General features: G+C 45.8%; 1 protein-coding gene across 1 annotated transcript in view; it reads right to left on the bottom strand.

Annotated features, from left to right (window-relative positions):
• ush2a (Usher syndrome 2A (autosomal recessive, mild)) overlaps positions 1–15172 on the bottom strand; it is a 205404-nt gene that overhangs the window by 49049 nt on the left and 141183 nt on the right. The window contains exons 50-54 of the mRNA XM_036542709.1: positions 12865–13088; positions 12026–12257; positions 9621–9818; positions 7846–8000; positions 6263–6461 (exon numbers count right to left, since the gene is read on the bottom strand). Coding sequence (XP_036398602.1) covers positions 6263–6461; positions 7846–8000; positions 9621–9818; positions 12026–12257; positions 12865–13088 — 1008 coding nt within the window. The remainder of the gene's footprint in view (positions 1–6262; positions 6462–7845; positions 8001–9620; positions 9819–12025; positions 12258–12864; positions 13089–15172) is intronic.

Genomic DNA, 15172 nt, shown 5'->3' with positions numbered 1-15172 from the left:
CACGCACACACAAAAACAGCCGCCAGAAGCATAGTGTTTTTTTTTTCCAGCATTCAAATCCTAAAACATATTAATGTGTGCTCCTTGGGAACATTCCTATAGATTCCCTTTGATTCTTTTTTTCCAGAAAGGGTACACATGCAGAAACTGAAGGGGGCACTCTTAGTCTGCTTAAGAAAATCACAAGATGAATTAAAACAAATAAATAAATAACATAAAGGCAAAAAAAACTTTAATCATTTTTACTCTCGGCCCTTGGAGCATATGCGGGCCCATTTGTAGCTCACGGTTAATACAAAGTGAAACAATGCCATAACTGTCATCCAAATTGTTCTGTACAGGACTGTAGAAGTGTTGGGTAATAAATGATATAAAAAGGTCTTTTATTGACAAGCTGCCATTTACTGTTTGCATTAGAGAATATGAGGAGATGATGGCTGCTGGCCCCATGTCCCCAAAGGTATTGGACAGGGAGAGATAGCAGAAAATGCTTCAATTTACTCAGAGCATTGATAACACCTCTAAATAATTAAGTGCGGACTTCCTGTCTACAATTACTTAATGCTTTTTTTGTCTGGAGAGGATTATTGGGCGATTTGTGGGTTCCACGCGCCGAGCGTTCTCGGAGACTACCCCCGATGCTCTTCATGGGATCGGGTTTCAGGGCTCACACATAATTTAAAACAGGGGCAAAATGGCACCGGGTCTGTGACACACGCTGTTGGTGTCGGTGCAGCTCACCCCCCCCGCACACAAAGGGCTTATTTTCCAAAAGCGGTGAGAAATCACAGCGGCAAACACCAGGCCAACCCTGGTGCTCAATCACCTTCAGCCGTGCCGCACTCAGGTATGCTGAAACACAGCACAGGTACCACACAAGCGATACAGCGCTCCAACACAAACCCAGGGTTTTCCAGTTAAATAATGCATTAACGCAAACTCAAGAAATTACATAAATGAAAGAAAATACAGCCTGCAAGTTTCTTTTATTTGTGAGACAAGTACAGTCCGTTTCTGACATCATTAGATAGTATTATTCTTTACTCTCTTAGACAGAGATCCGTAATTAGTAGTAATGTGAAACCTAATACAGAGGTGCACAAAGTATGAAAGTTGCACATATTGAAATTTTTTTGAGACTAATTGAATTCTCACTGGTATTGAACCCCTGGAATTCTACTGTACAGGAACAACTGTATACTCTCTGCTGGTTATTATGGGAATACAAGCAAATTTATCAAAAATTCTTAGCCCACCACTAAATGTTCTCTATATTCAGAGCAGGTGAGTTTCCAACTGCAACGGTATTTTAGGTTTGCACAGGGTATTCACAACAGGAGAGTCTCCATTTACAAATGCATTTGCTGAGGTTTAAGATAAAATAACCGAAATCTTAACGAATGAAATCATAGAGGTAAGATAAATTGTGGTGGAAATTTACGTGCTAACAGTGGAAATTTTAAAATCTTTCAGGAGTGAATACTCTAACTTGTAAAACAGGACACACAGCTCTGGGGCAGGAGAGCGAAGGACTCCAAATGTCCAGCTCCCTGTATCCAAACCCCCCCACACAGGGGACCTCTAATTCAACACAACTCCTCCTCAAAAGCTGCCATCCATTTCCTCAAACAATTAAGGCTCTGGAGCCCTTTTGGAAATCCGTGTGCAGCGTGGGGAAAGCAGTGAAATGTGTGTACAGGGAGCTCTGTGTCACAGGCTGACATGAGCCCTTCAGAGGAGAATTTAAACAGCCACTCCGGCTACCCTCATCAGCACAGGTTCCCAGTTAAATATCAGTGGTTTGTTACCAAGCCGGCAATTGTGCCACTCTGTCCTTTTTTATTGTGTATTTTTATCTTTTGTTTTTTTTATTTTTTTTAAAGATGTTGAATTTGTAAGTATGTCATTTATGATCTGGTTGGAGATTTAGTGTATTTTATCAGCATCAGGAACAGTCCACATTTACATCACAAATAAACAGGTTGGGTCTACAGTGCTGAATAGATCTGTTCTTCAGGATAAATTCTGTTGACACAGAATGTGCAGTCTCATATTATCATACTAGAAGCATCATCCTCCCCATTTCTGAATCTCTATGTCCTAAAACAACTACACAGAATTCTGACATTCTCTTGGGCACTATCATTTTTCCTGTGTTCCCCTATCATTTAATGCCTTCAGTTAAGGGTATGATTTGAAGCATACACACAGAAACAGCAGGTTACGCAGATAACCTAAAACCTAAACGCAATACAACAGTGTTTCACATTGCAAACCAAAAGATGCTTTATCTTCAGTCACCTTTGGATAAACATAATATTTTAAAATTTATTTTAAACGTAATATAAATATAAACCATTTTTATTTTAAATCATTTATTCTATTTTTAAAATATAATGCATTTGAATATTATTCCATCATAGCTCACAGAAATGAATGAAAAGAGCAGATTTTTAAATGAGGGGTTAAGTTTGGATTTTAATTAAGATGTTTGCTGTAGAAAAAAGCACAACTTAAAAAATGTACTGTACATTAATAAATTAGTAATACCTATATAAATATTCAATTAAACGCATGGTTAATGTCATAATTCACATAATTAAAGGCAATAATTCATATAAGCTGATGAAAAGCAATACTTGGTGATATAGTCATGTGGGATTTTTACACTATAATTGGCCTGGGCTCATTTGTATGTTAGTCTTATTCTTATCACCACAATGTATTAAATATTTAAAAAGGAGTACATCTGAAACATTTTCTCTCTATTTTTTCTCCCCTCTTCAAGAAAGTGATGAGTACATGAGTACATTTTTTGTACACAGTGCTTGTGTTTTATAATGTAGTTATTATTTTGGATAATGTATTTTTTGTACTTCTTTGGGGTCATGTACTTATGTAAATTACTTGTGTGCATGCTTTGTTTGCTATTTTGGCAAACCGTCACAGTTTTTACCTTTTGAATATAATATCAGTGAGGGAGATTACAACTGAAACACACATTTTGTACACCCTCTTAACAGACTCCATCTATAATCGAAAAATGAATTATAGCATATTAAACATTAAGCATTGGAGAACTAGAGCAATTATTCCGACTCATATTTCATGTAAAATGTTAATTTATCTTTCCCATCTTTTCTTTCCTTGTTTCATTTTTCTGCGATATACCCCTAAGGGCTAGAGCAGCAGTTTAAAACTATTACTAATAATGGCTTTAATTTATTTAGCCATTATTCATTAGAATAACAAAGAGCTCAGAGTGTGTGTTTCTGCCACTCTCAGTCCTCACGACATGGAGACTGCAGGGCTAACGTGTGAATTACTGTGGAAAACAAGGAGGGGCGTGCACACTACCTACTCACCCAATACCCAGGTTTAAAGACAATAAAGTTACCCTCCACATCCCTTTCCTCGCTTGTTTTTTCTTCCCAGCTTGGTTTGATTACAGTTGTGCCATTTGCCAACTTCCAGCCTGCTAGGGTAGAAAGTGCACTCATCGCTTATGGACCATCCAGTGGACCTGCTCCAAAGAGGCTTGAGCTTCATGATCTTGGCAGGCACACACGATGTGCCAGTCACTGCAGTGATAAGTGAATTAGGAGAATAAGGCGAACTTCGGTCTGAGAGTCACATCAATCTTATCCATTCCTAATAGCTCTTTACGGGTACGGGTTCCAGGAGACTTTGAGACTGTGTCAAAGGCCACAGTCTGCTGATAGTAAGAAAATGTGTGCATGTTTTTGAAGCAAAGCGCTGACATGTGTTTAATCCTGGGAGCTGTGGGAGGGTTTTGGGGAAAGCAGGGGTGACTCAGTGTAAGAGACGGCCTGGAGCTGGGAGACAGAGAGGCCTGCCGCCTGCTCTGGGAGGATTTTCCAGCTCTGAACGGCAGGATATGAAAGCCTTGCAGAGGCTTAAAATCTCCCCACAAAGGGAACCCCAGCGAAGAGTGTGCCACAGCAACGTCGGGCCCGCAGGACGATGGGCACCCCCCCCCCCTCCACCACACAGAGATGGTGTGCCAGCGCCCTTGCCAAGTCTTAAACACACAGAGCAGCCGGACGGCCAAATTCACCATCAGACTCTGCCCGGCTCCGGGACGCGTGGGCTGGCTTACTGGGGACCGGTCCCTGCCAACTCCCTGCCTCCACCCGCCGCTCCACCATCCCTACCGGTGCGGCTCTCGCAAATATCTGTGGTCGGCAGCAGGTGCCCGAGGAAGCCAGCCATTTGGACTCCCAGCTGATGTCAGGCTTATTTACAAAACCCGGAGCCTTCCAGACTCTCCAGTACATTCCCTCACTCTGCTGCTCTCCGCGGCTGGGAGACGCGCAGCCCATGGGTCTGTGTGCAGGCATGCAAAGCGAGTCCGCGCACATGGACAGAGACATGAGTCACTTCGAGTGCCGGAGCTCTACTTCTGTTTCTCCATGGGAGAACGAGGACAGCAGGTAGTTCTGCTAAGCAGCTGGCTGAGGAATGCAACGTAAGGGACGACCAATGAGACACAAAGAAAGAACACCTTTCCTAAGAATTAGAGAAGCACCAGAAACATACAACCTGAGCAACACTGTACATGTGGGAGACATTATTACTGACTTGTGTGTGAGACACAATATTACTGATTTTACATGTTCATGTGTGTGAGACACTATTACTGATTTTTGCATGTACATGTGTGTGAGACATTATTATTGGCTTTCACATGAGACTGGAGCTCTCTAACCACACACATCACATTTTGCTTGATCCCTCACAACAAACCCTAAAACAACAAGCTATGTCAATACCAGCAGGATCCCCATGACAGCGTGTATAACGTCTGAAGCATGAGCTCCTGTAAGCCCCTAATGTGCCCTCTGTCCCACTGCAGGCCTCCTGTCAGCGTTCCTCCCTCACCCCCTGCCTGCAGTAACCATCAGCAGAGGGAAAAGATTCCAGCAAGCTCCTCAGCGATATTTACCCTGACTGGAAGGAGATCAGACGCATGCACAAAGATGCATGGAGCTGGGATTTCATAATCACGTCACTGACAGCATCGGGGAGCGAGGAGCAGACACATCCTTTAGAACTCTACATAATTACGCACATTTCTCTTTTTTCTATTTTTTTTTTTTTTTTGCTGGAACACACAGAGTAATACCTGTGGATGATTTGCATACAGAGAGCCGTTCGCTAAAAATAACACAACCAAAAAAAGAAAAAAAAAAAACACCAACAGCTGAGGCTGAAGATGCTCTGAAACAAAGTATTTCCTTTCAATTTTTAACATTTCAAAAAAAGGCAAATTATATTTTCCCCAGTCAGCTTTTTTCCTCCTTTTTCCCCCTGAAACAGAAGCCCTGGTGTCCCCGCAGTGCGGGCTCTGTGCGGGTGACTCCTGAGCGCTCCAGAGAGGGGCGTGCATATCCTTGCCTGGTGACGGATGGCGTGAGGCCAGGGAGACCGCTCCTCTCCCAGGCAGATAAAAGAAGAGCCACAAATCAAAGGCCTGACGAGGGATGGGCAGGGCAGACGCTCATTGCGGGAATCAGGTGTAAATTCAGTCATTAGATTGCTTCCAGAAACTGCATGCATAAATAAACTTTGGGACGCGGATGTGGAGCGGTACATCCAAACGACGGCGCTGTCTGCCGCGCAGCGGGAAAGGCACTGAAAACACTCATCACTCAGTCAGCAGCCTGGAGGAGCAGCGCTCGTCCTGTACCACACACCTCTTACACACACTGCCCTCTGTCTGACCACACTGGAACACAACACGCAATAACAGAAATAACAAACATTTTCTCTGCTTAGAAACCAGATGCATGTTTTCGCTTTAAATTTAACAGCACTGCACAGAGCAAAATCATGCTTTAAGATTCTTAAATTAACCACAATTTTTCTGGGCTTATGCACACACAGACGCTCATATAAGTACATGTTTTAAATTATATGGTTAAAAGTACATCTATCGAGACTACACTTAAAAAAGGTGTCTAGAGTACAACTTAGCTGTCCATGCTGTCTCCGTAACATTTGTTGTTTGCACTGTGTGAATTATGATTGTGAACACTATAGGGCACAAACTGTTTCACTGCCTTCAGGAGGGCTGATTCTGTGAAAGCAGGATTCAGGAGTGCTGTATATGTGTACAAAGGCGGGAGGTGTGTTGTGGATGCTGTAAGGTACGTGTCAGAATGCAGGAGAGTGTGACGAGGGCATTGTGGGTGATATGTGTTAGAATGCAGCAGGAAGTTATTATTATGGGTATGCGTACCTGTGACGGTGTGGCGCATGGCTCCGCTGCTGTCGGTGAAGATGACCCCCGCGCCGCTCTGATTCACGCGGTACTCCCGGACGATGCCGTTGGGCTTGGCGGGAGGGCCCCAGCTCAGCTGCAGGGCCCTCGGGCCCAGGGCACTCACCGTCGGAGACGGGACATTCTCCGGAACTCCCTGGACGGTCACCGCCACTACCTGAAGACAAAAAGAATTACAGAGCAATTTGCTGTACTGGAGGCTTGGATATCCTGCTCTAATAGAATGTCACTAGTGGTTTAAACTCTTGTCTTCAGGAGTGGCAGACTATTAGGAGAGGGCTGTGAGACCCAGTTCAGATGTTTTTTTTCACCCCCCTCTTTTTCCCCTCCCTCGGCCCCGTCCTCCTCTTCTTCGGACAATGAGAGCTGGGTGAGCTGAGCTCTGCTCTGCTGATGCGGGTCTGTAGAGATTACATCAGCTCTCTGTCTCCACAGGACGCTGGGGGGCTGGGAAGGTGGCTGCCCCCCCAATCTCACTGGTCCTGTGTTATTGCCTCGCAAGGTAATTGCAACTGTTTGGGCTTTGGGCTTTTGCAGGTGTAAAAGTTAACCTCTCGAACTTAAGGCTGCTGTGTGACTGCCTCTGTTTGCTGTACTGATTAACACGGTCAACGGAGAGGCAGATAAAACACTCCCAGAGCCAATTAAAGCGAACTGCATGTGTGTTTACACAGTTTAGAGAAAAAAATATTCAGAACTTCCAGCTAGAAAAGTACTCCCCTGGTTTTACTGCAATAATACATTTGTTGTAACATTGGCCACCCTGTTTAAAGACACACACCTCTTAGAAGAAAAATTATATCAAGCAGACCTATGCCTTTCTGCACTGGCTCCTACTGTAACAGACTAGAGTCTAAGCAGCGCTGTGTAAAAATAATTAGATCTAAAATTAGCCAAAAGAGGGAAAGACGATTTAATTTGTGTTTTTATCACCTAAGCCACTAAAATTAATTATTTTGAGATATCTGTAACGTCGATGAGCTATTCCTCTGAGCTATTAAGCCGCTATCTGAGGTATCATGTTTGCTCAGCAATCCATAACCTCCGTGCATAACCTGACAAATAACACTCGCTTCAGACATGAATACCAAGTGCCCGTTCCGTTCTAAACCCTTGCTCTTTCTCCGTTAACCTTACACTTACGTTTGTATTTCTGCTGGGAATTGGAGTGATTCAAAATACAGTGGAACCAAAGTGAAGTCATAACATATTGCAGTAAAGCAAGGCTAATACGAAGCTAACTGGGTAAAAAAAAAAAAAAAGAATCTGCACTATAAACCTCCAGCCAACACAGTGTACAAAATGAGAAGCAGAGGTTCAGAGTTTATTCTGCCAAGCAAACTGTACACATAAAGGCCCCTGCCCTGGGGTAAATTTTACTGTGGGGGCTGGTGTTTTGTAATTCTATACTGGAGTGTGGAGAGTCTGAGGTGTACTGTCATAAGGTACCCTCCACCGTGGAGGGACAGCCAGTCTGTGGTTCTGGTAAAGGTGTGCCGTTACCCACGGCGGCACCATGGAGACGGAGCTCCGCCCCTCACCTTGGCGCTGTTGGAGCAGCCCGCGGAGGTGCAGGCCCTCAGCTGGTACTCGTACTCCTGGAAGGGCCGGATCCCGCCCACGTCGGTGAAGCTGGACTCGGTGCCCGTGTAGCGCTCCTGCCCGTCCCGCAAAACCACGTAGCGGCTGATCTCACCTGCAACAACGACACACCCGACAAGGTCACCGCGCCCCGGTTCACTGCCTCAACCTGTCTACAGCGCACAGCAGCTTTAATCAGCAACAGCCAAGGCACACACAGACCCCTGTGTGCTTTAAGGATGTAATGATGTAAGCTGTAAAGTGTAATATATATATGTATATATATATATATATATATATATATACACATATATACACATACTTACTAGAAAGTAACAACACACATAATTGGTAAATTTAGATTGTAGATTTTATTTAAATTTTATGTTTATACACACATCAAAAAGTGCACCCCTGGCTCCTTATTTTAGCTTAAAAGGCATCACTTGGTAAATACCAGGAGCATGTTTGGTTGGAAGGTAATGGCATTTGGAAGTGAGACCTGAGACCTGAGACCTTTGACTTGCTGTGTACTTCTTATGAACTGTTTCCAGCACAGTAGTGTAGCACAGATGCAGAGGCTGACTTGTTAGCAGGACGTTGCAGGTTTAGAGGCTGCATGAGTGAGATTCTCTGCTCAGGTTGTGGCTGGTCCATGTGGAACTGGTGATGGAGGCAGAGAAACTCCAGCAGCAGCAGTAGGGGTTTGGGTGAGCTCTCTCTCTCTCTCTCCCCCTCTCTCCCTCTCCCTCCCCAAAACATCCACACAGCCATACAGCCAGCTAACTTTGTTTCAAATCACAACAGATTGGTGGCAAACCATTTGATTAAAGAGCAAAATGAAGCCTAATGAGCAATCAGCACATTTCTTTACATATTATGCAGCGCAGAAGTTCTCAAATGAAGCTTGTTATTCCAGTTAGCAAGGATTTATGCGCCTGTGATTTCTTTTTCATAAATTATTCTGCATAGCTTGTAGCCTCGCTATGTAGATTAACCAGAGTAACGAGGTACACTTTTAGGAATGATGACAAATTAATCAGCCAGTTTTTTTTTTCTTCTGTTTGTTTAATGAGCAAGACTGCTGTCATCACTGTTGTGTGTTGGTTTCAGAACAGTTGGGCGTTGGACTACAGAAATTTAGTCCCAAAGTGGGCCAAGACTTGGAACCTTGAAAGGGAAGTTACCTGAACTGCTGCAGGCAGATCTTAGCTATAGAAACATTTTTAAGACTCTCTTAGGACATGACTAATGCAAACAAGTAATATTCTTATTACAACTCCTCTATGTACAGTTGTATGGAAGCAAAGACATAACCTGCAATGACATGCAGCCTTTATTGTTTTTTTTTCTGTAAGTGCAAACTGACTGTGGGATTCAGTAGTTTTACTGAAGGCAGAATAATTTAGAATAGTGCTTCTCAAACTTTAGAGTGGCGCATCACTTAACAGGAAGAAAATTTTCCAGAGACCAAGTAATTTCCAGCAATGTATTAGCTATTAAAACCTAGCTGATGAGCCTACTGAAACGCCTTTGTGGCCCTCCACTGCCCTGGGACGACAATTCAAACCTGAATCGAAGGGCCAGTCAAGGGCCTAACAAGACACTGGTGGGGATTCTGAAACTGTATTACACTGTGTTATTAAACTCCCGTGTGGAGGCCGACCTCCCTTCACATCCCTCAGGACTGACAGTAGCCTCCCCCGGTGTGGCTCTTTCTCCCTCTGACGGTTACCGTTGGGTTTGGTGGGTGGGCGCCAGTCCAGCTGGATGATGTCGTCGCGGTCCCCAACACGCCTCCAGTTTGGCGCGCTCACCCCCCAGGGGACGTCCTCCTTGGTGGTGACCCGGCCGAGGGGGCTGAAGCTGCGGCCGAAGCTGTTCCAGGCCCCCACCCTGTACTCATAAACGGTGTGCGGCTCCAGGTCTGTGTCTGAGACACAAGGCGGGGATCGAAACGGTCAGCAAAGCAAGGACACAGCAGCTAACGCTCTGTCTTAAGGTAAGATTTCAGAGCGGCAAACACAGCCACTAATGTCACTAGACTGACCTGCTTGCAAGAGGGAGCAAAGACAGGGTGAGCACTAACTTGTTTTTCATATGTGCTAGCAAGCTAGCTACTGTTTCCTTCCAGCACTGTCATGAGAGCCAGCTCTGCATCATTATAAGAAAAGCTTCTCTTTAAAACTTTAACGAGCAAATTACAATCCGCAGAAAACAAAGAAACATACAAACAAACAAAAAAAAGGGCTTTGTTCACAATTAATCTATTTCAAATGATGCTGCCTGACCCACAGAGGATAACAGTAATTTATTAGGTTGTACTGGTGTGATAGCAAACCCCGGGCACACTCCCTTACCTAATGCTAATGTCACTCCCTGCTAACACTAAGCTTTTATTCTCTTCCAGTGAAGAAGATGACTCGGTGCCCAAACCCCCAGAGAGGAGTTACAGGCACAGGCAAGAGGAGCGACATCCCTCACCCTCAGAGCAAGAGCCTTTATCATCGCGAGTGAGCGGGAGCAAAACATACATTAAACAACAACACACATACATAAAACATCCCGCGGAGGTACAGTTTGACTGCGACCATATGCGGCACAAAACCTTTATGGAGCCACAGGAGAGCCTGAGAGAGCCTGGCTCTGTCGTCTCACTTAAAAAAAGCTCTGTTTTAAAGGGCGGCCAGGGACACCCTGTTTACAGTGGTGGTATTCTTTATCTGCGCAAAATGTTCCCGGAAACAGCGGTTTGCTGTAAACGTGTTGCGTGCTGAACTGTGTGTGTAAATCACTGTGATGCCGGCTGTCGGGTATCTCAGCTCACGTAGACGGCTGCTACATCCTGGTCACCAGGTATGGAGCTGCGGCAGGAGACTGGCCATAAATAAATAAATATGCCACTCCTTATGAGCCCAGAATACCTTGCACAAGGTGCTTTACCTAGCTTGATTCAGTAAATATCCAGCTTTAATGGCAAATATACTAAATGCAAACTCTGCAAGACATCTGGGATTAGAACGTCAGATAAGCAATAAAAATAAAGAGCCTTTCAATCAGTTTGGAGAAAAACCCACTTCTGAGAAATCTTTCCTTTGAGGTAGACATGTTGTATATAGATATATATACGTGTTGTATATAACATAGTGGTATATTCTTTACAGTAGTGAGCAGCATTGAACATGACCTATAATGACAACATGGAGAAAACATATCAATGTATCACAAATCTTCACATTTCCCATTCATTAAAAGCTAAGCTATCAACATTTGGAGAAAAACCTTCGGGGGTGGGGGGTGGGGGGGGTTGTTAGCGTCTCTGCGACCGTGTGCGGCCCGTCTTGCGCGGCGCGGTGCACGGAGCATGCTCAGAGTCAGCGGGCGTGGGGCGTGAGGAACATCTGGAGGGGTGCGGGGGATGACGGGTTTATGTGCTCCAGGCCAGATGGTGCCACAGCAATGACTAGAATCACTCTCCTCATGCCAACCGTCCCTCAGTCGGTCAGCCCATTAGTCTTAATTAAATATACATAACTAACCGGCTAAATAATCCGCGGAAAGAACCTCGCAAATAAAAAACATCCGCACTCTTCCCCTTGGTGAAGCAGATCAGGTCGCAGCTCAAAGCACTGTTTAATTTCTGGTCCATAACTAAAAGTTATTAATGTGTCCGTAGAATCCGATGACAAATTGAGAATTATGACATGCGGCAATCAATACACACTCAAACATCTGCTCCGCTGTCTGCTGCAACTCTCACAAAAGTGTGACTGTCTCCCCTGCCAAAACGTCAACGCATCCATCAATCTGTTCGGGGCGCACATGGCCGACACCCTGTTATTAGATATACCATTAGCCTCCGGGCAATACTGCCATGATAGTCCTGTAGCACATACTCATTTGACATGATTATTTCTATAATGTAGCGTATCAGCTGCAATACGCAGTAGGCTTGAGTATCAAGCCCTATGGCAGCACAGAACAGTGTGATATAAAGAGGATGGTGTTCTGAGAGCACATCTTGAATTACATTTTCTAGTTATAGCACCCAGACCAAGATTAGCAAGTCACTGAGAGAAGCACTGAATCTCTCTGCATTGTTCTGCAGTGTATTTCTGAAGGGTCGCGGGTTCGAGGTACCTGTGAAGGTGTATCTGTTTGCGGCTCCGGTGTAGACGATGTCCTCGAGGGAGGGGCACAGCTCGCCGTGAGCAGTTGGAGAGGGCGGGGCCGGGTCGGAGGGGGAAGGCGGGGCCGGGGGCATCCCCATCACCCAGGTGCAGATGGAGAGGGTGGAGTTGAAGTGGCAGGTGCCACAGTAGGCGCCGGCGGCGGCGGAGAGGGGACAGAGAGTGCTGGGCCGGCACTCCTCCTGATGGGAAACGGAGAGCCGGGCTCAGAATGCCAGCGCATCCCAGCCTCATTAGTGACAACAGTCATCAGAATCACACCACCCAGTCAGCGGGGGTGAGCGGGGAGTCCTCCCACTTAATGAATGGCTCCGGTGCCCCTTCATGGCATAATTGCCAGTTAATGACCTGCACCCCAGTTAACCTTTCTTTGTCTCTTTCTGCGTCTACGCTCAGTCTGTTTGCAGCTTGCAGCCAGAGCAGCTCTGAGTAAAGGAGGGGGAGTTTCAGTCACCAGACACACGCTTTCCTTACAGTCCAAAATTACCATTGTGGGCACTTCAGATTTTGTTTTATACAGTATATATGATCAAAGCAGAAGAGCTCATTACCTAACCCCGCTAACTACTGTCATCACTGGACCCTGACCTTCAGTGAAAGACAGAGAAAGTGAGACAGGGCACAGATACATGTAGATGTGCACACGCACACACACGCACACACGCGCACACACGCACACACACATGCACACGTGCGCACACATATTCACACACATGCACACATGCACTTGCGTGCACACACATATTCACACACACGCGCACATGCACATGTGCAAGCACCCACACTCACCTGCATGTGGAGGCCAGGGGAGGGCCTGTCGGCACACACGTGCTTCAGAGGGTTGTACCCTGCACCGTTACAGCACCCCTCCTCCTGCAGGATGAGGTCGGTCCCGCAGCACCTCACCGATGCCGCGCCGTTCCCCACGGGGTGTGCCCGGGCCGCTCCGTCACGGCCACGGCAGCACACCGCGCCCGAGGCGTTGACGTAGTCCGACCCGCAGCATGACATGCCTGCGAACAGGGGGAGACACGGGCTAACACCGCGAGCCCAACACCAAAACACAGGGGAAACCCAGAGAGAAAACTGGGTTTGGCTGCTAACACCTTGAGCCCAACACCAAAACACAGGGGAAATCCAGAGAGAAAACTGGGTTTGGCTGCTAACACCTTGAGCCCAACACCAAAACACAGGGGAAACCCAGAGAGAAAACTGGGTTTGGCTGCTAACACCGCGAGCCCAACACCAAAACACAGGGGAAACCCAGAGAGAAAACTGGGTTTGGCTGCTAACACCGCGAGCCCAACACCAAAACACAGGGGAAACCCAGAGAGAAAACTGGGTTTGGCTGCTAACACCGCGAGCCCAACACCAAAACACAGGGGAAACCCAGAGAGAAAACTGGGTTTGGCTGCTAACACCGCGAGCCCAACACCAAAACACAGGGGAAACCCAGAGAGAAAACTGGGTTTGGCTGCTAACACCGCGAGCCCAACACCAAAACACAGGGGAAACCCAGAGAGAAAACTGGGTTTGGCTGCTAACACCGCGAGCCCAACACCAAAACACAGGGGAAACCCAGAGAGAAAACTGGGTTTGGCTGCTAACACCGCGAGCCCAACACTGGGTTTGGCTGCTAACACCATGAGCTCAGCATCAAAACACAGAGACCAGAGGAAACCCAGACAGAAAACTGGGTTTGGGTGCTACAGCATAACAGATATGATACAGAGAGAATGCCTGGGCTTGCATGAGTAAAAAAGGCTGAGAAAGGTATATGATCATTAGGCAAACATGAACAGAGCAAGTCTATGTTATCTACCCAAACATGTTTATATTGAGAATGGCACCAAACCATGTGGAGAAGATGGTGGGCTTGGTCTTTGTAGCAACACATTTCACATAGGGAGAAATATAGATTATACAGTTGATATGTTATTGCACATTATGAGTGGTTAATATGGTTTTTGCAGAAATTAGAAAATCTAACTTCTCTCAGTCTGAAGAATGTCTACATAGAAGGAGTGTACACAAGGAGTGTAACTTCAATAAATGATGGACTTTCATTGTTCCAGCTGCAGGGTCAGTCTAATGCCCTGTTCAAGCAGCCGTTTGAGTGAGGACGTTAGCAGAGTTTGGGAACACTCTCTGGAGGAGGTGGCAGTGCACCCTGGTGCCCACAGTGTAGCAGTCACAGCATCTCAGCAATACGCGGGAAGAGAATTGAGAGGCTTGCGTGAATTCATTACAGCACTTCATGCATAATTCAGAGGGGAAGCAGTGTTTAATTACCATCTCATGATCTAAAACATTACCTTTGCATGTCTCTGTGTACTGTACGGCACTTTGTGTGTGTGTGTGTGTGTGTGTGTGTGTTCGTGTGTGTGTGTGTGTGTGTGTGTGTGTGTGTGTGTGTGTTCGTGTGTGTGTGTGTGTGTGTGTGTGTGTTCGTGTGTGTGTGTGTGTGTGTGTGTGTGTGTGTTCGTGTGTGTGTGTGTGTGTGTGTGTGTGTGTGTGTGTGTGTGTGTTCGTGTGTGTGTGATTCACAGGGCATGAATCATGTGAGATCCACTTGACTGAAGGGACATGACAATGATGCACACATGCAATTGCGTGATAAGGCCGGTGTAACAAACAGGAGGGTTGGAGTGATGGCCTCGCCAGAGTCTATTTACATCAGCCATGTCCATTTCCCCACCACCCAAATCACCTGCTTGCATTCCTGTTTCCTAAAAGGCATCACCGCTACGGGATCTTAACGCAGACTGACTGGGTCAACATGCTGCAGCTCTGACGGACATACGCCTTGCGCACACAGACGTTACATCTGTGACATTCGGAATGATCAGCTGCCAGACACAAGCTCTCACATCAGTAAGAGTACGCTGCAGACTGGGATTCTTTACAAACGCCACCTCTGATACGTCATTCACAAGTAAATGGTGCACAAACTGATTTACAACCACAACCCATTTACTGTTTACAAATAAGCCAATATGCAAAAATAATGTAAGCATAAAAGTGGATGATATTAATAAAATATGTAAAAATTATGTATTATTTATTATTGTGTGTTTTCAAATAAAATCAACCACCA

This window comes from Megalops cyprinoides, chromosome 12 (genome assembly GCF_013368585.1).
Source record: "Megalops cyprinoides isolate fMegCyp1 chromosome 12, fMegCyp1.pri, whole genome shotgun sequence".
NCBI lineage: Eukaryota > Metazoa > Chordata > Actinopteri > Elopiformes > Megalopidae > Megalops > Megalops cyprinoides.
Note: the sequence above shows the minus strand (reverse complement) of the source record. Positions and strands in the feature narration are given on the sequence as shown.